The 22,362-nt window shown below is 52.1% G+C and overlaps 6 protein-coding genes across 6 annotated transcripts; 3 read left to right on the top strand and 3 right to left on the bottom strand.

Annotated features, from left to right (window-relative positions):
* Positions 1–91: 91 nt before the first annotated feature.
* Positions 92–1,918, bottom strand: LRP88_09207 (uncharacterized protein; the record flags this gene model as incomplete). The annotated part of the gene is made up of 1 exon (XM_083245697.1): positions 92–1,918. The coding sequence occupies one exon, from the start codon at positions 1,916–1,918 to the stop codon at positions 92–94; it is 1,827 nt and encodes a 608-aa protein (XP_083100191.1).
* Positions 1,919–2,326: 408 nt separating this feature from the next.
* LRP88_09208 (uncharacterized protein) lies at positions 2,327–3,025 on the top strand (the record flags this gene model as incomplete). Its single annotated transcript, XM_083245698.1, has 1 exon — positions 2,327–3,025. The coding sequence occupies one exon, from the start codon at positions 2,327–2,329 to the stop codon at positions 3,023–3,025; it is 699 nt and encodes a 232-aa protein (XP_083100192.1).
* Positions 3,026–4,123: 1,098 nt separating this feature from the next.
* Positions 4,124–5,436, top strand: LRP88_09209 (uncharacterized protein; the record flags this gene model as incomplete). The annotated part of the gene is made up of 2 exons (XM_083245699.1): positions 4,124–4,206; positions 4,266–5,436. The coding sequence occupies 2 exons, from the start codon at positions 4,124–4,126 to the stop codon at positions 5,434–5,436; spliced, it is 1,254 nt and encodes a 417-aa protein (XP_083100193.1).
* A 674-nt stretch (positions 5,437–6,110) lies between these two features.
* On the bottom strand, positions 6,111–6,606 carry LRP88_09210 (uncharacterized protein; the record flags this gene model as incomplete). Its single annotated transcript, XM_083245700.1, has 2 exons — positions 6,111–6,290; positions 6,346–6,606. 2 exons carry the CDS (start codon positions 6,604–6,606, stop codon positions 6,111–6,113), a joined length of 441 nt encoding a protein of 146 aa, XP_083100194.1.
* A 970-nt stretch (positions 6,607–7,576) lies between these two features.
* On the bottom strand, positions 7,577–9,290 carry LRP88_09211 (Cys6 transcription factor domain-containing protein; the record flags this gene model as incomplete). The annotated part of the gene is made up of 3 exons (XM_083245701.1): positions 7,577–7,987; positions 8,088–8,640; positions 8,842–9,290. The coding sequence occupies 3 exons, from the start codon at positions 9,288–9,290 to the stop codon at positions 7,577–7,579; spliced, it is 1,413 nt and encodes a 470-aa protein (XP_083100195.1).
* A 6,434-nt stretch (positions 9,291–15,724) lies between these two features.
* On the top strand, positions 15,725–15,997 carry LRP88_09212 (uncharacterized protein; the record flags this gene model as incomplete). Its single annotated transcript, XM_083245702.1, has 1 exon — positions 15,725–15,997. The coding sequence occupies one exon, from the start codon at positions 15,725–15,727 to the stop codon at positions 15,995–15,997; it is 273 nt and encodes a 90-aa protein (XP_083100196.1).
* Positions 15,998–22,362: the final 6,365 nt, after the last annotated feature.

Below are 22,362 nucleotides of genomic sequence, written 5' to 3' on the forward strand. Positions count from 1 at the left end.
TATAGACAGCGAATTCGATTTCATTCATCATTTACTACTTGTGATATCTCTGGATACAAATCTCTCATGGATAAGTACAAATCCCGATCCCCTAGATGAGGGCCAAGCATGCCGCAGATGCATCCATGTCTCCCTGAAGTTGTGTCGACTGAGCTGCCAAAACAGAGTCCGGCGCTTGATCGTTTTCCTGTATGATCAACGGCTCTGGAGTTGAAATGAGCACCAAGTTCGATTGGCTTTGAACGTCCAGAGGCTCTGGCTGCTGCTGAATCGTAACCTCTACTACAATATCGCCCTGGCTATCGGGTATGGTGCTGACGGGTTCATTCACAGCGTTCGGTTGTCCGCTTCCGGTCACGAATGAAGCGTTGTCGACAAAGAGGGTTGTGCTGTCTGAGTTGTACGTTTCAACTAGGGGGGCGTCGCTCGTTATGATCTCGGGCTGGTTGTTGTGCGGCAGCTGGCTCTGCTCGGGGGGTATATACGTCGGAGAGTATACCGGGGACTGGTATGACACAGGAGCTTGGGCTTGTGTCGTGGGGGTTGGGTCGTAGAAGAATGGTTGCTGGAAAGTATACATGGGTGCTTGGGTCGTAGGGACTTGGTTGGTGACTGCCGGTTGCTGGCTGGGTTGAGCAGGCATGTATGGCTCTTGGGGGGCGGATGGAGGAAGATCGCTATTTTGGTCTGGGGGCATGACGAGATCGAATGAAGTAGGTTGCTGGGTAGGGACTGGCTGGTGGATTTGCTGTTGAGGCACTTGCTGTTGCGCAGGTTGTTGCACAGGCTGCTGCTGAGCCTCCTGGGTGTAGTATTGAGGCTGCTCCTGAGGGAGAATTGGTTGTTGAGGTACTGGTTGCTGTGAAGGTTGCTGTTGAGTTTCCTGGGTATAATACTGCGGCTGCTCTTGAGGCATAACCGGCTGCTGAGGTACGGGCTGTTGTTCCTGCACGGATTGCTGATCATATGCCGGGTTCTGGCCATACTGATACTGAGGCTCCTGCTGCTGCTCATAACCTTGCTGTGGCTCATTTCCAGGATATGCAAACTGCCCGCTGTTGTCGTACAGCGCGGGTTGCTCAAACACAGGCTGCTCCTGTTGCGCAGAGTACTGGTACACCGCCTGCTGCTCATAGGCAGGCTGCTGATACCCAGCCTGCGCCTGATTCACATCTGTAAACGACTGCTGGTCAGAAAACGCAGCCTGCTGAAAGCCAACATTCTCCTGATACTGTCCCTGATCTTCGTACCCTCCATCGTCGGAACTGTTCCCACCGCCGCCTTCGCCGTCAGAGTCCATGGATAACCCGCTGGCTTGTGTCATGATACGGCCCATCTTCTTCCAGTTCTTCTTCTTGCCGAGTTTGCCCATTTGTCGACTTGCCACCTCGACGCCGTGGCCTGTGAGCCTGGCTGCGTTGATGGTAGCTGACAGGATAGCGTCTCCGGCGTTTTGGTTGCTGTTGGGCTGTCCAGATCTTGATCTTGTGACGACCTTGTTGCTCTGTCCTGGTCGTTTCCTTGGTTGTTGTCCTGGACGATCCCAAGTTGAGAGCCCGAGACTCTCATTGATGTAGAACGGTACCTGGTCTGGGGTCCTTAACTCCTTCCACCCATCAGGCAAAGAATTAGCAGGCTTCGTCCATGAGCTGCTACCCATCTTGCGATTGAAGTAAAAAGTCCTCCCATCAGGCGTTCTCCTTTCCTCCCAACCTGCCGGCAGACCAGAGTATCCCGACAACGCAGCCGCCGTAGGCTTGATATGCGTCTTCAAGCCCGTCGAATTATGCGTGTACCAGAGTCGCCCCGAAACGTTCTTGCGAATCGTCCATAGGTGGGAGGTGGGGTCTGGGACAGAGAGTTGTACGCGGGGATCGGAGTCGGTTACGTAGTAGGTCTTGTCGTGGCCGTGGGACATGTTGACAGCGTTTGCGGTGAAGCACCAGACGCAAAAGACTGTAGTGATGCGTGCGGTGCTGCAGATGAGACAGGTGTAGATGGAGACGTTTGGCGGAATAGCTTGGGGTAGTTAGCATCTGTTCCTTGCGCTGTCCTCAACTTGGCTCACCTTTGCGACAATGGTTACATATCGAAGAGTTCGACGAAGTTTGTCCAGTTGATACCCGTCCACTCGGCGCTGGCTGCATCGCAGGAGGAACAGCAGCATGTTCCCACAGTGGACTCGTCAGTGTACTGGGTGTAGTGATGGTCGTCCCAGGCGTCGCAACACCAGCGCTGCTGCTACTGATGCTCGGAGGTCTCCCATGTTCGGCCGTAAACGAGTGTATGCTATTATGATCGCTTATCGATTGGGGATGCTGCAGAGATGGGCTCGCTGGTGATGGTTGTGGCGGGTGCTCGAGTGTCGGTTGAGGAGGGGGATTCTGAGGTACTGAAGGGTTCGAGATTGAGGGTTGATGGTGGTGGTGAGGTTGTGGCTGTTGCTGCTGTTGCTGTTGCTGCTGTGACAGCTGTTGGTGGTAGTCATGTTGCTGCTGAGGCTGAGGGACTTGCTGCTGCTGGTAATTATGCTGTTGAGGCTGCGGAGGCTGCTGCGTTTGTTGGTGTGGTGGGACTTGTTGATAGGTTTGCTGCTGTTGCTGATGCTCGTGTTGCTGCGGGTATGCTTGCTGCTGTGGTTGCTGCTGATTCGGGTATGTCTGCTGTTGATGCGGGCTTTGGTGTTGAGGCTGCTGATAAGGCGGCTGCTGCTGCTGCTGCGGTTGTGGTGTATGCTGGTGGCTTGGCAGCTGCTGTTGTTGATTTGGTTGGTGATGCTGCTGGCTTGGCTGCTGGTATTGCTGGCTTGGCGATTGATGCTGCTGGTGAGGCTGCTGGTACTGGTTTGGTTGCGGCTGCTGAGGATAATGAACACCACCAGGTTGATTCGGCTGAGCTACTGGCTGTCCCTGCTGCGGATGCCCATATTGACCTGCCTGAGCCTGAGGATATTGATTCGATTGCTGGTGAGGATGCTGATGTTGTTGACCTGGCTGCGGATGAATCGGCGGGGCACTCCAAGTAGAGGCAGGCCTCAAAGCCAAAGACACAGGACGCGGAGAAGCAGAATGAATTGAAGATGCTCCGACTGCTTTTCTAGCAACTCGTTGAGACGGCGCCGTGCTGGCGGCACGGGTAGGCTGTGGAGAAGCCATTTACTTACACACGCGCGTGGGGAGTAAAGAGACGAGCAAAAAGGGTCGTAAATCCAAGAACCCGGACATCTTGGCATCCCATTCCTAGCTATTTATTACCCAGCCCAACCCAACGTCCCGCCTTGCCTTGCCTGCCAGCAGGACCCTGCTCCGGCACTAAAGGGAGGGGGTAAAGAATGCCCACGGGGTCGAGAGCAAGACAGCTCGTCTTCAACCCCTCAGTCCAGATAGGAACAGGGGTCCCTCAGCCGCAGACCGGTCGCGACCAACGAGAAGACCGCATCGCCATTTCGTGGCGCGCGCTATCGATGCCAGGCTCCTCTTTCAGGAAGCCGAGGCAGATTTCGATGCTAGCTTCCGTTGGGGCCGGAAGGCTTGTTGTACGATCTGTGCTTGAGGTATGGATGGAGGGTGTTTTGTTGGAGCAAAATGGATAGCAGGTTTGAGAGTGTACATAAGCTAGGAGATAGTTCAAGTGTCAGAATGATGGTGAGATCTCTATTGGCTAGTCTAGCAAAGTACGGAATACTATGGCACCCATACTTAACCTAGTGACTTGTCAATCCATTGTTTCCCCTCTCCTCAATATCTTGCTACAGCCTGCATGAGAATCACACTACAATCCCGTTCCCATTACACAAATCCGCATAAACAATTGTCCAATTAATCACAGCCTCGTTTTATCACGCGTATCATATCTGATTTCTCAGAGCCTGCCTGATGTGCTTCGCCTCAGACCGCGCACCACCCTGGTCAGACAAATCAGGCTGGGCGCCTATTGAAACAAGGTCCTCCTCATTTTTCGCAACTTGAACCTCTAAATATCCATTTTTCTTCGTGATGCCCAAAAAATGCCTACAGAATCGTCAAATTGTGTGCCATTGAAGGCTCGGGTTTGGGACAAGAGTAAGCTGATGATGGATATCGCTGCGTTGATGGAGAGGATGCTGATCTTGCCTCAGGCAAAAATGACTGGCGGGAAGAAACAATCACGACAGCCCAACTTCATGACTCAACCGAACTTCCTGTCCTTCAATCCGACTCACATGTGGTCGTAATGTCAGTCATTCCGTTTCAAGCCTCACACGAAAACAGCTGACATCTTCTCAGCTTCGCCGACGCAGACAAGGTCCGCGAGTGCAAATCATGTCGCCGATGTTTCACCACCCAATTCCAGATGCCACAGCTCTGGTGGTCAAACTACACCAAAAAGTCCAACGGTCACTTTGGATGCGAGACGTTTAGAGATGAATACGGCATTGTTACATCACTCAGTGAGCAACCCAAACAGTCTTTACGATCCACGCTGACACCAGCAGATGCATGGTCACGGTACCTCGTCAAGCAGCTGCATCCTGGAAACAAGCATTCCTGGTACAAGTTTAACACACTTACCAGATGGATCGCTTCGTCTCACCAGACCATTCTGCTCGTTTTTGAATCCGAAAAGCAGTTCAAGCTCAGCGAGCTCGTCCCCAAAGGGATGCTCGACGGCTCCCACACCGAACCCCACCACGACCCTTTCTGGGTCCACGTTCGACTTCTCGAGCAACTCTCAGATCTACAGGACAATGCTGTCTGGACGGTCAGGACCGAGATTCGTAACGTCGAAAAGAAGGAGCAGCGCAGCAAGCCGGACCCCAACTACCGGAGCTTACACGACCTCGCAAGACACGCCATTCACGTCTCCGAAACCCTAGATGTCTGCCTCAAGACAGTCAAATCCATTGTCGAGCAACACAAGACTTTGGAGGAAGAACGATGGTTTGGCAAGCAGCCAACGAAGGGGAGCTTCCGACAAGTCCGCGAGCGTCTGTTCTGGTACGAGCACACCCTCGAAAGCCTCAAATCCCGAGCACTCTCCAACAAAGAGCGCCTCATCAACGAGATCCAACTCTCCTTCAACCTAGTCGCGCAATACGACTCGGCCATTTCCGTCCAGATCGGCCAAGCTACGCAGTCCGATAGCGCAGCCATGAAGACAATCGCTTTCGCAACCCTCACTTTCCTCCCCGCGACGTTCATCTCTGCCGTATTCAGCATGTCCTTCTTCAACATCGACGACAATACAGGAGAATGGACCGTTTCAAACAAGTTCTGGATATACTGGGTCATTGCGATACCCGTGACGATACTCACAGCCGCAGGGTGGTATTCTCGACGGATCATCGCTCCACCACTGCGGATCGGAGAAGAGGAGCGGCGGGCAAACAGACTGAAAGAGTTGAAGAAGCGTCTGGAAAAGTCTCGTAAGGATGATGATGCTCTCGAGATGGTGTAAACGAGCTTGTTGGAGGGTGTCGCAAGGCTCGTGCAGGAGTTTGAGTAAGGGTGGGCGAAAGGCCCTTGGATGATGACCACCACGCAGATAATGACTTGTATACGTTGAAGACTGTCATATTGTTTGTTGAAATAGATGTACCAAGACATATAAATGTCTTGATCGCTCTCGATACGTGACAGCAAGGACATGATGACTAGCAGCTGACCAAGCCATGCCAGCATCCCGTGGTCAATGAACATGCTGTGAGGCTTTTGCATTGGGCCATCGAAGCTTTGCAAACGAAACTTCTACGGCCCTCACTTATCCACATGGTTAGGCAGGGAACAGGGTTGCGTTTGGTACACAAGGCGCAGGCGACGGTACAACAACAAGCACGAGGGAGATGGCATCAGACTTGCTCAGTAACTATTTAGCTACCAAATGCCCATTAATCATTCCTACGTAGAGCCCCATATCAATCTTTGGCCTCTCATCCACTCTAGAATAGGAGCCATCCACAAGCCCTACTAGACAGGATGAGCCAGTCGTCCGCTTGCACCGCCAACCCCTCAAGGTGAGCTTGAAGCTCCTTGTCCCACTCATACCCAGGTTAGTGACTGCTTAACCTAGTTTCTCAGTGCAATCGTGCATACTTACAAGGACTGCAATGTTCAAGGTCAAATAAATTCGCATCAGTGTCCGTTGACGGGCTGCTTACCGCGCTTGCGCTTCTCGTTCGCTTTTGTGCCCTGATCCGCCGGCGTCTTGACCATCTCCTGTTGAGCTTTTTGCCTGTTTCGTGCCGGGCTTTCAGTCTGGTCTCCTCCTCCGAAACCTTGCGATGCTCCTCCATCGTGAGGCCTTATCTCTGGCTAGTTCGATCGTCAGCTTCACCGTCCTCTATAGATGACTGAACACAACACTCACCAACTGCTTCATGACCAGCATTCCCCCCATCACCTTACCCTTCTCAGGTTCCATAGGTTTCATGGCCAGTCTCCTTCTAAGCGTCTGGGCCCACTCCAACTCTTTTCTCTTCATCTCGGCCGCAAACTTGGCATCTCTCTCTGCCCTCTTGGCTTCTAGCTCGGCGGTGATCTCTTCGGCGCGCTCGTCAGCGGCAAGTTTCAGGTCGTTCCAGCTGTCGAAGCCGGCGCCAGAGGGGACTCGGTCCCAGTCAGAAGACATGTTAGATATGGTGAGGTTTGGTGATGATCAAGGTGGGAGGGCTTGCGGAGAATGGAGAAGAAGGAGAGAAGAAGGCAGGAGGGCGAACGCAGAACTCATAATATAGCTGTGAGGGGGAGAGTCACGGTCAACAACAAACGAACAGAATGAGTATTGTTCTTAATGAACGCCTCCCCTTCGTCAGTGTTTGGTGATCTCACGCTCGTGCCTCCCGATTGCTCAAGGGGTGCCTTCCTCAGAAAACAATTGAAGGATCAGATGGGAAGGCACCTCAGCTCGCACAACACCTTCCTACCTGCCCGTTTATCGGTACCAACGCAAGTCTTCCTCTCCCAATAGCTCCTCTTCTCTGTAAATCCTCCACGCGGTTTCGCCATCAGTTCAGCAAACATCTATCACCCAGCCAACAAAACGCGCCATCGCCTTTGACTTCAACCCTTGTGTCCCCCTTTGCCCATATCGCAACACCCATTTTCACCATCTCGACTTCAAAGGCGCGAATCCGTCATCCGATTGTCACAGACAATGAAACTATCCAGTCTCGTCTATCAGCGACGTCGGGCGAAATCGCCCCTGAACAGCTGCAGGTCATGTTGCCCTTGGAACAATGTAACTCCTTCGCTTCGTTTCGACTCATTCACATATTCGTACTTCATGAGTAGAGGGGACTGGTAGAGCGCTTGGTTACACACTGATTTCACTCCATAACTGTAGGAGGCCATTAGATGAGGACACTCGCCATGTTGCTTGCATCCACAATAGTATAGAAGCCCATCCAAAGTCCTTGGTAACGACTCCTCTACCCGCAAAATGCATATGATACTCAGTTTCAAACAACTGTCTATTGACATGAAGCCGCGTGGCTTGCCTCTCCGCGAGGCTATTCTGACGTGGGTATTTCCTCTCAAATCAAAGCCGCTAGTACATGATAATTACGTCGTCGGTTCTACATGCTCAGTCTCTATAACTCTCAGGTATCCTGCACAGAGTCCTCCATCGTTCGTATGGGTATGTTTCCGTCGATCCCCGGCATGAATGCGCGATATGAAGCTGCGAGGGACCAATTATTCAGGTCTCGCAGTGTTGCCTGCTCTTGGTCAGTCTTGGTTCTAGTCAAAGACTCAAGGGAACATACCTCAGCTTCTGCATTCAGCCTCCTCTTCCCCGTCGCCTCATCAACGCATAATGCATCCTCGACTGTTCCCGCCCAGGACACTTTGACTCCTGCTGTGCAGGCGGCGAGCCACTGTAAGCCACCGTGTTGCATCTCAGGGCGTTGGATCACATAGTCTCGGAAGTAGGGCCAGATGATGCAGTCGACCATGTCGATGTGTGGGACAAAAACCTGGAGCTCAGTTGGCCGGATCCATTCTGGCATTGCCTGTGTATTGTTAGCCCACTGCCTCGTTATTTGAACAACTACAGCGACGAGGCTAGATGGACGTCTCCAGTTGAGTAGTGGACCAAGGAATCACACTCACCGAGTATGTATCTGGTGTCGGATTGATCATCCACCTCATGATGACCCATACAATCCACACGGAAGCCATAGAAGTAAACGAATAGTCTTCATGCTGAGAACTATATATGAACTGCACCGCCCACTTGCTGATCATAGGCGCAGTGTCGTACTCCCTCTTGTCAAACAATGCCGTCACGGTCGGGAAAGGCCCAGTGAGCTCGTCGGGCTTGACGCCCGAGGCGATGAGCTGCCGAGCCTTGTTCATGGTGTCGGCCCACGCCTTTGTCACCGACGCCATGCCGTGCCCGTCGTTGGCCGTCATCATGGCCCAGTTGTGCTTGGCATAGTAGTTCTGGAGCTGGCTCCTCTGAGCGTCTGGGGGGTAGTGGTTTGCCTTGATGCCACTGGAGAAGGGGAGGTTTCCAAAATTAGATGAGAAGTAGCACTGAGTGCGGGCTTTGAGGTCGATGGGCACAGCCTCTGTTGGGGTGGTCACGCCTTGGACCCATTCCGTCCTGTCAAAGAGCGTCTCGATGAACTTGTTCTGTGCTTCGCCGCTTGAACCGAGGAGCCTATCACAGATTAGGGGATCTTCCAAGGGCTGAGTTGCTGAACGAGGAACAGAGAAATCAACATGAAAGCATGGGCAGGTACACCGCGAAAGAGTTGTCAAGCAGATGACATCAAAGCAATAATGAACCATGAGTCCATCAACGTAGTCTATTTCGTCTGTACCAAAAACACCCATGCTCACAAAACAAAACGCAACTGACCTTTCAGAGATGACGACCGACTTGGACCTCGACTCAAGATAGGAAACGATCGACTCAACAGGCTCCCCTATCCTGATCCAGGCCATGACCTCGGCCGCCTCCGCATCAGTCCCGGTCCTCATGGCCGCCAGGATGGTCTCGAGCTGCTGAAGCCTATCCTTCTGCTGGTTGAAAGCATGCGTGAGCTTGTTCAGCCTGTCGCCCGACAGCGTGCGCGTGTCGTAGGCGCACGTGTGCCCGTTGAACTGACACCTAGAGCAGGGATGTCTCCCGTCGCACTTTGTCTTTGTCCTCCGACACTGCACACACGCGTGATTAGTCGTCGACGTCTTGCGGGACGAGGCGACGGCGACGCGCGAGGCCTTCTGGGCGGCGGCCAGGTCGGGACCCGGTGCGCCTCCCGGCTTCGGGGCGAGGCTGGGCAGCTTGGTGGTCTCCATGGCCCCCATGCTGCGGCCTATGACGTTATTCTCGTGGGCCCTGGACTTCTCATGTGTTTTCTTGTTGCCGTTATTCGTCGGCGGGTAGGTTGTTTTTTGCACTGCTGGTTTTGCGGGATGGGTTTGGATGCGGGGTTCATCAGGTGATCACGCGTTATTACTAAGGGAACCGCATTTGGCAAGTCGTTTGAATATCATTGAATGGCGTTTACAATTTTGATAAACAAGGTATTGTTGGTCTCTGAGGACAGTATAATGCCAAGTGGTTTTGTCAGCTCTAGTACACAAACTATGAACGGGGTCTGGCTTAAATGGCTTAAATAGAGCATTCTCTAAGCACCATCTGGGTTAGTGGATCTCGGGCCATCAGGGTGAAACTTGGGTTAGGGGTCATCCAATGGTCGGATTCAATTCTCATAGATGTTCTCATTGAGAATAGATTCAATATCCATATATAGAAGGTATCTTCATCCGGCCCTTCCCCGGTGTCCTGGTGGCTTCTCTGTGCTACAGGACCTGCATCTACCCCGGTTTCAGCTTGAAATTCAAGCTTCTTCAGTGGCTACCACAAGACGGGAAGTTTTGCATATTCAAAGCCAGCCAGCCAATCTGACATAATAGCCCCCCACGGAAAGTCTGTTGAGGGTGAGGATAGTGTGGTGACATGCTTGGCTCGAGGCGCCACCGACTGGATTCCGAGCCTGGTTTCTTTGGGCTCGACTATACAAGATCAGGCTCTCTCCCAGTTTCATTTTCTCTTTGTTCTCCATTTGTATGTGGTGGGCATTTCTCTCGTCAGGTCTAGTGCCCTTGGGGTTGACTCCATGATGAGCTTGTCAGTGACAAAGTCATATTCTCTTCTCGTTCTTCTTTTTCTTTTACACGGAAGATCATCTCAGGCAACTCGGCCGCCGGATGTCACCGGATACGTCGTTGAAAAGAGGTATCCAAGTAAGCCAAGCTACTTCTCCTCTTCCGCAGATTTTATAATGTTAAGGGCTCTCAACAGTCATGACTGTTCGCTGTGGAGATGAAGGAGACACCGTGGAAACATACACATCATCACCTGGCGAATCTATGACTACAGAATCCCTCTCTTGCTATCTGAAAAGCCAAGATCCTTACCCTTACCCGATTCCCTACGGCAGCATAAAGGTTATAGAGTCATGGCCAGATCGTGGATCAACGAGGGGGGTAATCGATTGTATGCCCAGGAACATCCCCACCTCGGTGAGCAGACTGTATCGAAACGAGCCAGAGAATCTACCAAAAGGATGTGAGAAAAGTTTCAACGCCACAACCACGTCCAGGCGCTCAAGTCAGTCCAGTTACCGAGCCGATTATTACGCCCACCCCGACCACGAAGACACAAAATAATGAGGAAGAGGGTGACGAGGACAGAGGGCCGAACGTCAACCTCATAGTCGGAGCGGTCGTAGGCTCTGTGAGTGGCTGCGGGCTCATCATCGCTGCCCTCTGCCTGGGGATTCGCATCGGGAGGAGAAGGATGGGCCCATCTGGAAGCATCAGGGAGAGGCTCCGGGTGTTGCCGAGGCCTTTTGTGTCTATCGGATTGAAACGTCCACCGAGAACAGTGTCTGGTCAAGAGGTTACGACTATACAGCCCGTGATCAGCAGGGGTACTGCTGAGCTAGATGCCAATTCCAATCAGATCCCGACCGAGAGGGTCGTTGTATCTAGGGCTGAAGGGAAACCGCCAACACAGGCTTGGGGTTGAAGTAGACAGGCGTGTTGGAGACCATCAATATGAATACAACAAGTCTTATAGGTCCATATGCGAGTGTAACTCGACCTGTCATGCAAGAAGCCTACTACGACAATGACATTACCCCATTCGAAACGACCGAGTGATCACCCCCGACGCGCTTATTCAGCTTAGTAGATAAACGAACCGTCCTACCGCCGAAATGACTTGCAGGTTACCCGTTTTAAAACAAGTTTAGAGCCGGAATCCTAGAATTACGTCGTGTGAACGGTTCCGCTATCAATGGCGTCAACATTAGATCTTCGAAACGTTGGGCGTTGGTCCGGGTCATGGGGCCCTTTACAGCCCGACGAAATGTACACGCCCCTTGGCCACGCCGCACAGTAAAAAGATGGTCCATCTTGTTTTGCCCCTTTCCCAGGATCTCGGTATCAAGATTTTGTCGTGTTCGGAAGCGGGAGATGGACGAAAAGCAGCTGTCAAAGTGAAAAATGGTGACATCATCGCCAAGGGGTCCGATCTCTTTAGCCCTTGCCGGCTCCGAAAACCGGTATTTTTCTTATCGCGAAACCAATCTTCGACACCCCGCCATTTTCTTTTACTCAATTGCCCACAAGGCCAAGGTGGAACCTCGGTCTCTTCGGAACACAGATTTCTTGTCGATGCTGGGGGAATTATGTCCAAGTGACGTCGTTGGGGCAAAAACAACCCTGGAATCATCGCAAGGCGAGGGTTTTTTTTTTTTCTCACATGCATCGATCAGCGTTGTATTGTTCCGGGCTCTTGATCCCAGCAGGCTCTTGTCCTTGAGGAGAAGAAACGTGCGTCGTCGGCTCGGCTAACTCGTCTGCATCCCGGGTCGAAGGGGAGCTTTTTCTTGTTCCCCAGAAAATGTTTATACTGTGCAAGAGGGGGCGATGGATCTCATACCGAGACTTGCCCGGGCGGGACGCCGGATACGGAAGCCCATATGGCCGGGCCGAGGCCGGAGCGGGGTGAACGGCCTTGGCACCGGGGAGGGGGTTCTTGACGATAGAGTCATCGAAATTGACTGATATCGCGAGCTAGCTATCGCAAACAGAGCTAAGAACAAGACGGTTCGAGTCAAAAGACACATAGAAATTCCCCGGCCGGAGAAGTCGGTGAGAGAACGAGGCGCCACCGGCGGTGTCAAGTTTGTTCTGGTCGGCAATCTTGACGGCTTCTGGCTTGACTCTTGAAAGGGGTGAGGTTTGCACACTGTACGATGGATGTGAGCCCCATGACTCGGAGCTTGCTCAGTGGCGGTGGACTCGAGAAAAATCTTTTGACACAATGCGCGCGAATGGAAGGGAACGAGTCAATGCTGGACAAGGGGATGAAAAACTTTGACAAGCAAGCTGGGAGAATCCGGGTCTCTTTCCCCTGGGCTTGCGCCTTGTCTCAGCGCCAAAAAGGCTCTTTCAATAGGTTTCTCAGCCGTATTCAATAGAATGATGGCTTGGGTTTCAATAGACTCTACGGTTTTCCGATAGACTCTCAACGGCCGCCGGTCGAGGCTGTTCGACAGGAGGGGCAGCTGAATCACACACACATGGACCTAGAGCCCGGGACCCCGGGACCAGCTGCTGAAGAATGGCGGCTCCGGGATTCGCAGGAGACAAGGATCTTTACTCATGAGCCCTGCCTGCAAGGCGGAGGTAGGCAGTTTCAGGGTATCACACGGAGGCTCGACCCCGGATTTCTGTGCATCCTCGGCACACGCACTCAGATAGGCAAGAGATCTGGACCGTGACGCGTGGAGAGATGCCATTCAGAGCATCATTGTTGCGAAACGCGCCCTCAGTGATTCAAACGCAAATCAAAGACAGTGATTCAACACTTGCCTCATCCTTTTTCCCCCATTACCGCCCTATCCCCCCGAGATCAATTGCCCATTCGCCATGGCCTTGTCCTCGTGGCGCATAACTTCCAACCATATCCCCCCCACTCCCCGCTTCTTACCCCCAAATTCACACACAAGGGCTCAAAACATGTGACGGGGGACAAACCCCAGGTTCTTGTTCGCCGACCTTCTTTTCCAAGATTGCGGCACATGGTCTCCTCTTTCAAATCATGGGGTAGATTGATACTAGGCTTGTCTCAGTGCCTTGCCAGATTGCCTTTTCGCACGGATGCAGGTGATCTGACAGGTAGGGGGGACAACTCAGCCTCAGTCTGCTGTCCTTTGATAAGAAGAGTACAGTTATATTGTTCCAGCTCGCGTGCCTCACAGCTTCGTGTCAGAGGGTCTAGAGCTCTGCGAGGCAGCGGCGCACGGGGTGCCCATCTCCCATTCCAGAGGGCACCGTCAGCTGTGCGTTCTAGGTCGGTCTGCCAGCCCTGTAAGGTTGACGGCGACCATCGTCAGCAGTCCGGGAGCAAGTCAGCAGCTCCCCATTATTGTCGTCGTCGTCACCTTTTGTGCTTCCCCTCTTTCTCGGTTGAAAAAAAGAAGACAACATATCATATGCATGGTTATTTGCCCTGCTGGAGACGATGAATATCCACACTCCCCTCTCGTGGGCCCCCTGTAAAAAGCAAATGCCTGCTTCCCCCGCAATCAGGCCCCATGGCGAGATGCCGCGTCGCGTAGGGGTTGGCTGGCCAAAGTGGCGGCGGATCCCGAGATTTGCTGGGCCTCGTCCTGCAAGAGCCCATGTCTGCTGTCTGGATGGAGATCACGGAGGAGAGAGCCATGCGAGCTGCCTGGTTAGGCTGAGGCCAGCATTTTTTATACACTTTTTCTTCCCACACTTCTGTGATCTGACAGGCCGAGAGGGGATATGGTCTTGTCTGACAGGGCTGGCTGAGCCCAGGCAGCTGCTGCATAGCCATTCAATAGCCCCCGGGCAGTGTATCACAACCCTAGCGGCGGATGCCACGATGCTTCTTCAGACACAGTGTGTCTTTTTTAAATGTCCTCATCCGTGTCCGCGATAGCATCAACGAGATAGGACTATCAGATGGTTCTTCAGCTAGACAGATAGACAAAAGGTCTCACATCGTACCATCGACTCATTTCTCTTCGGCCGGGTTCGCTCCGGATGAGGCCCGAGCTTTCTCCCCTTTTTTTCGTCCACGATAGCTAGCGAACTGACAGAGGAGCCCCAGCCTCACTTTTTTGGTCGTATCGCGATGGATCGGATCAGTTCACCGAGGCGTCTGGACTTTGTTTGCTGGCTCCACATGGCCGCACCCCCGTCGACCCAGACCTGCCAGAACACATCATCAGAGCTTGATTGAATGTGCGAATTGAAAAAAGAAAAATTCCCCATGAAAAAATGTGCAAATGCTCGACGTGGACGAACGCCAAGTCGGGATCGACCAAGTGTCGACTGTCTTACCATGAGCGTTCTATCGAATGCGGGTGAGATACGACGCCAAAGTGTAGCGCTCGTATCACCAGCGACCATCCAACATTCTTTTTCAAGCATCAAATAAAGAATGAAAAAATCTGGCCGAATACGTGAGATGTAGTTACTCTGTCAAGAAAAGATCCGCCAAAAGCAAAGTAGGAAAAAAAACTCGGCATCCCCCCCAAAGTTAACGTGTTCGTCCAGTCAAAACTCAGGCCGTCCATCCATCTCGACTCGGACGACTCCAACAGGGCGGGTTCAACACCCCAACGGCGAACCCTCATCTTTCCGCTTGGTGTGTGTGCGAGGATGAGACTCAACAACAACAGATGGAGAGAGGGAAATTCCCTCAAAAGATGCCATCTTTCGTGACATCCCGATGCTAGGTCCGACCCGGGATCTGACTCTCACGACATGTCAGCCATCGGTCGCTCCGAAAGACAAAGATAAGATGGCATTTGACAAGGAGCAAGCCCTTCTGACGTATCCCCGCAAAAAAAGCCTTCTCGGATCAGTCCAGCCTTTTTTCTGTGCCTTGTTCGTGTCAAACAAAGCAAAGCAAGCCTTGCCATCTTTTTTTTGGCCCTCCTCCAGTTTCAAACCACATGGGACGAGACAGCCGCTCTCTCGCTATGGCCACGCCGGGTTGACTCTCACACTGTGCTGTCTGCCCGCTGGGCCGCCCCGGGACGGGCTGCCTTGTTGGGCAGCGGGAGCGGAGGTCGCCACAGTGGATGAGGCCCAGCTCTCCCAGCGACGAGGCACAGTGCGGCTCAGCACCCCACGCCCCTTTTGTGAGAAACACTCCCCCCCTCCCCTAGAGGCGCCCCCTGTAAAACCCGCCACCCTCCACTTCCAGCGACCGACCTGAGGCTCCAGTCCCATCCATTTTGAGTGGATCAGACCTAGAGCGTGGGCCACCTCCAGGGCTTCATATTTCCATGTCCCATCCCCCCCCCCGAAATCCCCTTCCCCAGCTTTTCTATCTTCTCCTCCTCATCATCTACAAATCTACAGACCCCCAAATCTTGGTCACATCTATTCAGCGTTTCTTGCTTGCTTTTCTTATTCACGAGCTGGAGCTCCTTTTGATCAGTGCTTGACGCATCCACCAACTACTCACTCGCCACACACCAAACCGAGAAGGTACCTCTCCCTTTGTTTATACCGTCGTGTCCATTCCAAACGACCCAAACAAAGACATCGACCACAACAACAAACACCACGCGCAAACAAACAACTTCTTATATAACTCTATACACATACCAGCCCAGCGCAGGTCGCAATCCACAATTACAAACTCTTGCGATCAACTTTTCTCACACACAACAACCGTCACCATGGCTTCTTCAACCGAGACAACTTGCTACTACCTCGTCCCCAATCTCCAGGCCCTCGACCCCTCAGCCCGCGAAGTCGACGCCTCGGCCTACACCTGGGTCCAGCCTACCATCATCGAGGACGAGGACCTGACCTTTGGCGGAAAGGCCCTGAGCACCTGGTACGAGGAGGAACGTCGCCGTCTCAGCAGCGGCAGCGATGAGGAGGAGCGCCGCGGACGTGAGCGCGTGAGGAGGAATTACTCGCGATCTTCCAAGTCGCACAAGAAGTAATCGACTTGAGTCAAGATCAGGAGGAAGAGGGAGCTTGATGGCGGACATCTCGACATTATGATACCCCTTTAGACGCGTCAAACGACACTCGACATCTACCGCCACAAGCAATCCTATGCTTCCTCCACGGATCAGCCTGTCGAACAGACAAGGCATCTCCATCTACCATCTACCTCTTGCATCCTACCTCACCTCAGACCTCGCCATCACTCCAACGAAACGACTATAGACACTCAGACTCAGATATCCACCCAACTCGATACACCTCCAACCTCTCCACCTGGGAACACACATGTATAACTTCCCTCAAACCCAACCTACCTCTTCTCTTTTGCTCGGTCTACATCAGCATCAGCATCAGCATTCGGAACTCTCTCACGGAAAGCGCATTTAGACTTGGGGAGAAACACGCATTTCTCTGCCGAACCCCATTCCATCATCTGTGCAAGGCGGGAAAGCACAGCAGGGGTCTCGCAACATCTTTCAGGCGTTGTTTATTGTTTTATTTTGCATTTGGGATACCCCACACGGTTGGAAATCATTTATTACCACGACACACGCAGGCGTGACTTCACCGTCCTGTTTCTGTGATCTCGGTGCGAGGGGGCGGGGGCAAAGGGAGGGACCTGGATATGAGATGGGCGGCGACTCTGATCCCGCAAGAGGTAGCTCTTACTGAATGGCAGAAATACCATAAGTTAACCACACAATGACGTTTCGCCTCTTTTGCTGCGCCTTGTATGTGATGTATATGATTTACCAGATCTGAGGTGTTGACGTCGACCGCGTCTCTTTCCGCCACAGTCGATTCCGATGAGATAAGCCACGGAGCGAAAGCGAGGCGATCGACGCGTTCATCGCAGCCTAAACAAAACATAGCTACCCGTATCGAGAGCTCGCCCAGAGTAAGCTTCGCGTCTCACTCTTTTACAACGTTACAGCTTTCTCGTGAGAGCTGTTGCGCATCACGCCGACCGTGGCAGATGATCCACCCATGAGGTCATCCAACGCACCCCCCCCCTCTCCTTGTCAGAGCAAGCAATCATGCCACTACCACGTGTAGAGCGAGGACCAGCTCCCATGGACGGGGCGAACTCAGGGACAGTGCTTGCAGGTCAGGGCCGTTCCAGGGATTGAAACACGATCCTCTTTTTTCACTGCCATGATGAATGACGTCGCGATTCTCATGCTGCGGTTCAAGTAAGGCTGGACAGCGCTTGATGTTGACAAACCGAGCTTAGCGGTCGATCATTTGGGGGAAAGAGGTTGCATAAGCATACAAGGCTTATTAAGTTGAAAGAGGGTGGGAAGGAATACGCACAATACGATTGTGCAGATAATCGACTTCTCAAGTCTTCGCCACTGTGAAAGAAAAAGAGCGTGATTTCCCATGTTGCTCTCCCGTCCCTATGTCTCGGGCAACACAGGACTGTCAATCGGAGCCGCGCGGACCGTAAGATCTAGGATTTCCTTTTTGACGTGCGTAGGGTCATCAGGCCAGGGCATGGGTGCGAGTCAAGAAGCGCGTGGGGGTTGCCGATCAGGTCACGCATGGTGAGACGCGGGGTGGTGGGTGTTGCGAGTTTGTGGGTTGAGGTTTTCTGTGATGCCATTTCAAGGTTGGGTATCATGATTTGCATTATTTCTTCGGTTATTGTTGTAGATTCCGGGGCGTCGGGCGTCAATAAGGCAACTCGAGAGTTGGGTTCACGTACAAGTGAGTGAGGCTACTTGACCGCAGGTCGACGCGGGCAGTGTTGAAGAGAGTGTCGCGTAGTTGTTCCCGAGTTGCTGGTAGAGCTACCTTTGATTAAGACATTACCGAGACTGCAAGTTTAGGCTGAAAGTTGACTTGAACTATGTTTATCAGCCTATTGAGCTACAGGAGAGTGTCTATGGTTTCAGTTGCGGCCCCAGGACACGAGCGACCAGGGGACCTTGCAGCCGGCAGTTGAAGAAGATTAGGCTATTATTATACTAAGACTCCCGCTGGTTATGGTATTAAGAGCCTCACTAGTTGCGAGAATGAGCCATGTCTCACGCTATGAGACTGACAGACGTGTCTCAAGATGTCAGACCTCTGTCAACACGAGACCTGACGACTAGGACGCAACACTGAGGTACCCGGCTGGCCGGCACCACGCAATCTGCGTTTTACTCAGATCGTGGGCCAATTCAAGACGTCAAGCAGAGCCGCGAAGAGATCTGGTTCGGATTTTGCATGGATTCTATCGATCCCAGATACTTTCACCATGGTCTGCCCTCCACCTCTCTTGGCTCCAGCGCTGACCTTGGGACTTCGTGATGGGAACTAGGCCCTCAATTATGGCACTCTTTCTGAAGACTTTCAAGGTCTCCACCCTATACATTTTCAACTTCTTTAGCTGCCCGCGGGTCAAGTTCAGCCTTCTTGTCCTGCTTATTTTGGTCCGTACGCTCTCCCTCTCCCGAAGTTCCCGCCCACTGTCCGTCGGCATGCCGACAGCCAGGTAGAGAATACGGAGGGGATGAACTAGTTGGCCCATAAACAGTTCCCGGTTGTCTGATCGCAGTTTAAGTGCCTGGGGGGTGTTTCTCGAGCTGTGTCTATCAAGCTAATCCCATTCGGTGGTAAATACAGCTCCCCTGAGCTCACATCTAGCAACAGACGAGAAACACTGCCCAGCCAGTATAACTCACAAGTCTCAGCCAATAGTGACTTACATTCACAGAGGTCGCCAATTATTGAAGTTTCTTCTGCGGTAGTCCTGTATGGGCTTCCCAGTAGAGACCTTCCGTGTCACTCGAACGAGTCGGTAGGGCGATCAGCTTGACACCACAGCAACCAAGAGAGCGCGAACAATGGCTCAAATTTACCTCCCACATCTACAGGCGTACTTTAACCTAACAGGCCGGTCTTCTACGGAGTGTCTAATATCCGATACCTGACCTGAGACGCGGCCCAGTGGCCAGTATCCGACCTTGCTTTGTGGCCCAAGCAACTCCAACTTGACAACCTCAACCAAGATATGGATGTTCATCTGGTATCAGCGTGGCCGGGTCTTAATTGCCTCTCGGGAGATGCTAATACTTGCTCAGTGGCTCCCAGATACCCTGTCTAGTATTCTTGTGATGGCTACATGGCCAAAATTTATGATACTGGCAATCAGGCGCCGAGAGGAGTGAGATGAGTGTTGAACCTCTGAGTGTTGCAATTTGGGCATCGCGGTTTCACTGCAATTTTAACCCGCACACAGCGGTGCAGTTTATCCCAAAAGGGATCATTGTGATGCCCTGCGGCTTTCACTGTTGCTTCGAGACCAATGGTTTGCCTTCGGATCTGCCTCGCGTCACTAATCCTTCACTGCAATTTTAACTCGTACACAGTGGTGCAGGTTGTCCCAGAAGGGATCCTTGCGATACCCAGCGGCTTTCACCTTAACTTCACAGCAATGGTTCGCCTTTGGTTCTGCATGTTTCCGCCTTGCAGGGGGTTTCCCCTTTCATCGATCATTCTTCATTGCAATTTTAACGCACACACGGCGACGCGAGTTGTCTCAAAAGGGATGCTTGTGTCACTCGACAGCCTTCGCTGCGGTTCCAACACCAATGATTCGCCTTCGGTTCTCCGAATAGCAGTGTGTCTGCGCCGTTGGACATTTTGCCATTCCTTCACTGCAAATTTAACCCGCACACGGACTTGCCTCTATTTCTTACTACTTGCTAGCTTCTTAAACCTTTGGCAGGAATCAAATGTGAATGGAAATATCACTCTCTCAGTGTCCACACCTAGGCCGGTGTCAATATGGTTCGTCTTCGGTCCAGCAGCTCGGAGTTTGTCTGACAAGGCAACGGCATTATTTCTTCACTGCAAATTTAACACGCACACGGGGCTTATATACAATACTCGCATTAAATGCAACCATACCAAGTTTGTCATTCTTGTGTAGATTAGAGAGCGTTGGGTCACTCGTTGCGAGCTTGTATGTGTAATATGTATACTAAATACAAGTTCAATCCTAGGAAATGCCCGCGCAAAATGTTCTCCAAGACAATGAGAGTAACCAAGTCCAAACCCTGTTAGAAAGTGAACAGACAATAGTCACCAATATTATAGGGAACAACCTTGTCGCGAGACAGTGCCATCTCATGAGGCTTTGCCTGTGCCCGCCCAGCCTACCACGCGGGTCAAGAAATAAACGAGTCGCCAGAACACCAAAGCTATCTAAATTCTCTTAAATACTCCACAATTACCATTATCCTGGGAAGGGTAGGGCGCGATATCTTAAAACTGGCGTTTTTCTTTTTTTTCTTGACCTAGTTGCCTGCTCCCCTGACGGCTTGTATGCAGCATGGTGATCGTTTAGATTAGACCACAGAACCCCCTCAGCCTATCGCAATGGAAACGCCCAATGCTAAAGTCATTCCAATCTACGGCCTATCAGTCAGGGCAGGGTTGAGCTATACGGATACAAGGTATGTTTTCCGGGTAATCAGCAGTCACGGGTTCAATTCTGAATATGTCAACAAACATCCAAACCGGCCACCACAATTAGGCAAACGTGGCTGAGGCCTCCGCCCCCTGGCCTCATGCAGCCGTCTAAGTAATCGCGATCGCGATGAACCCATGTTCACTGCAATTTTAACCCGGCCCAAGGAACGGTGAGCTTGTAGGTAAAGGTACAGCCAAGAGTACACAGGCCATTGAGATCCTTCCCTAATGTTTGCATGAACCTGAAGAGAAGTTGTCAAGCGGGCAGGGCCCTTGTATCAGAGGAGGCCAGTGAACGGGACTCGGAAGGCATCCACGGGAGAGATCTTATAAGCGGCCTCGTTCTTAAATGTTGCTTCGAAGCGCCTAGCTGTCAGTTCTCTAGCCCTCATGAACGAGGTGATGAGGCAGACTTGCTGTCGTCGAATGATTGGCATAACAAGAGGTCGTTGTGCTTGCCAACGCAAAAGCAAAGAGCCTCAAAAACAAGGCGACCAATTATAATTCCGCCGTGAAGAGGTTTCACGATCAATGCCTCCCAATGCCTTATACGTAATTTCGCCAACCTGCCACCGAGAGGGTCCGTTCGAGCATATAAGGTTCTGCATCCTCCCGAGACTCGCCCAACCTCCTGGGTGAGACCCAAGGTCAATCCCTGCAGGGGTAATATATTAATAAATACTTATTTCCAACCGTGTTATTTATTTTTGCATGAAAATGCCGAAACCTCGTTCAAATGATGCCGAGGTGAAGACCCCTCGGGTCGGGCATCAAATGGATCCCGTACAGGGTTAAAAACCAGATTTCACGACCCAAGGAGAATTGAGTGGTAAAGAAAATTTGACAGGTGACAGGGGCAATCAAAAGTAAACAAAATCTCGGCAAGTCGATGGACGTGAGCGTTTTCTTGTGCCTCACCCGCGGAACCCGTCGTACCCGGCGCTTAGACTCCCGGCATTTGCTTCAGAGGCACAGTCCGGCAAGACCGGAATGCCGTACGGCTTTCAAGGCTGGCTGGAGAGAGACGGTGTAGCTGACCGCATTTGATTACGACAAAACGCCAGCTTTTCTTCTGTGCTTATGGCCTGATTATTGTCCACATCAGCAATAAAAATAACACACACGATTGCCAACTGGCTAAGCAGCATCGATAGGGCTGACGGGGCGTAAGTTCGAGAACCCGAGGACATGGGTGGGAGGGCACCAGAGGGAGAAACGCCGCAAAAAGATGTGACGCCACACGATGGCTAGCCACATTCCCCGGAATCAAAGGAAAAGCCCGTGTGTCCGCTTTGTTTGTTTTCTCGTTTCTCGGCAGGCTTGGAATTTACAGGTTGTACAGCCCCTCCTCCAGCTGAGGTGGTACAAGACGAGGGCATACGACTTTGTCCTCGTACAGAGACAATCAAGCATCTGATGCGCCTTGCAGGTAGCCACATGCAAGACTTGCACATCCCCCGCATGATTGACCGCTTTGCCCATCCCTTGTCTACAATCAATATGTGTCTCATTTCATTATCTATCAGTGTCTTTCATCAGAGTCATCTTGTCCCGTCATGTGGATCCAGGGTCTCCGGTCCGCTAACGGGAGCCCACATCGGCGAAGCGGGTCTTCGACCGTCTTTCAGCCCTTTGGGCGACAAGTGTGTGACTCAAAAAAGTCCATGATGTCTGCAAGAGAAAATCTTCTTGAGCGACCGGGTATATCGGAAGCCTCGGGCGTCCAGGGCTTATGTACGGTATCATGATAATTCTGCAATTACTGGTCCTTTACTGTATCCCCTTTGAGTCAGGCCGGTTCGGTTCATCGTCATGATACAATCATTGCCGGGTCCCCGTTATCTTCGTCACTCCCTCTGGCGCCAAAGCTTATCGTTGCCAATTCGTGGTCTTG

The sequence above is a fragment of the Fusarium phalaenopsidis genome, assembly GCF_050370095.1.
Source record: "Fusarium phalaenopsidis strain FUZ10S chromosome Unknown contig_32302, whole genome shotgun sequence".
NCBI lineage: Eukaryota > Fungi > Ascomycota > Sordariomycetes > Hypocreales > Nectriaceae > Fusarium > Fusarium phalaenopsidis.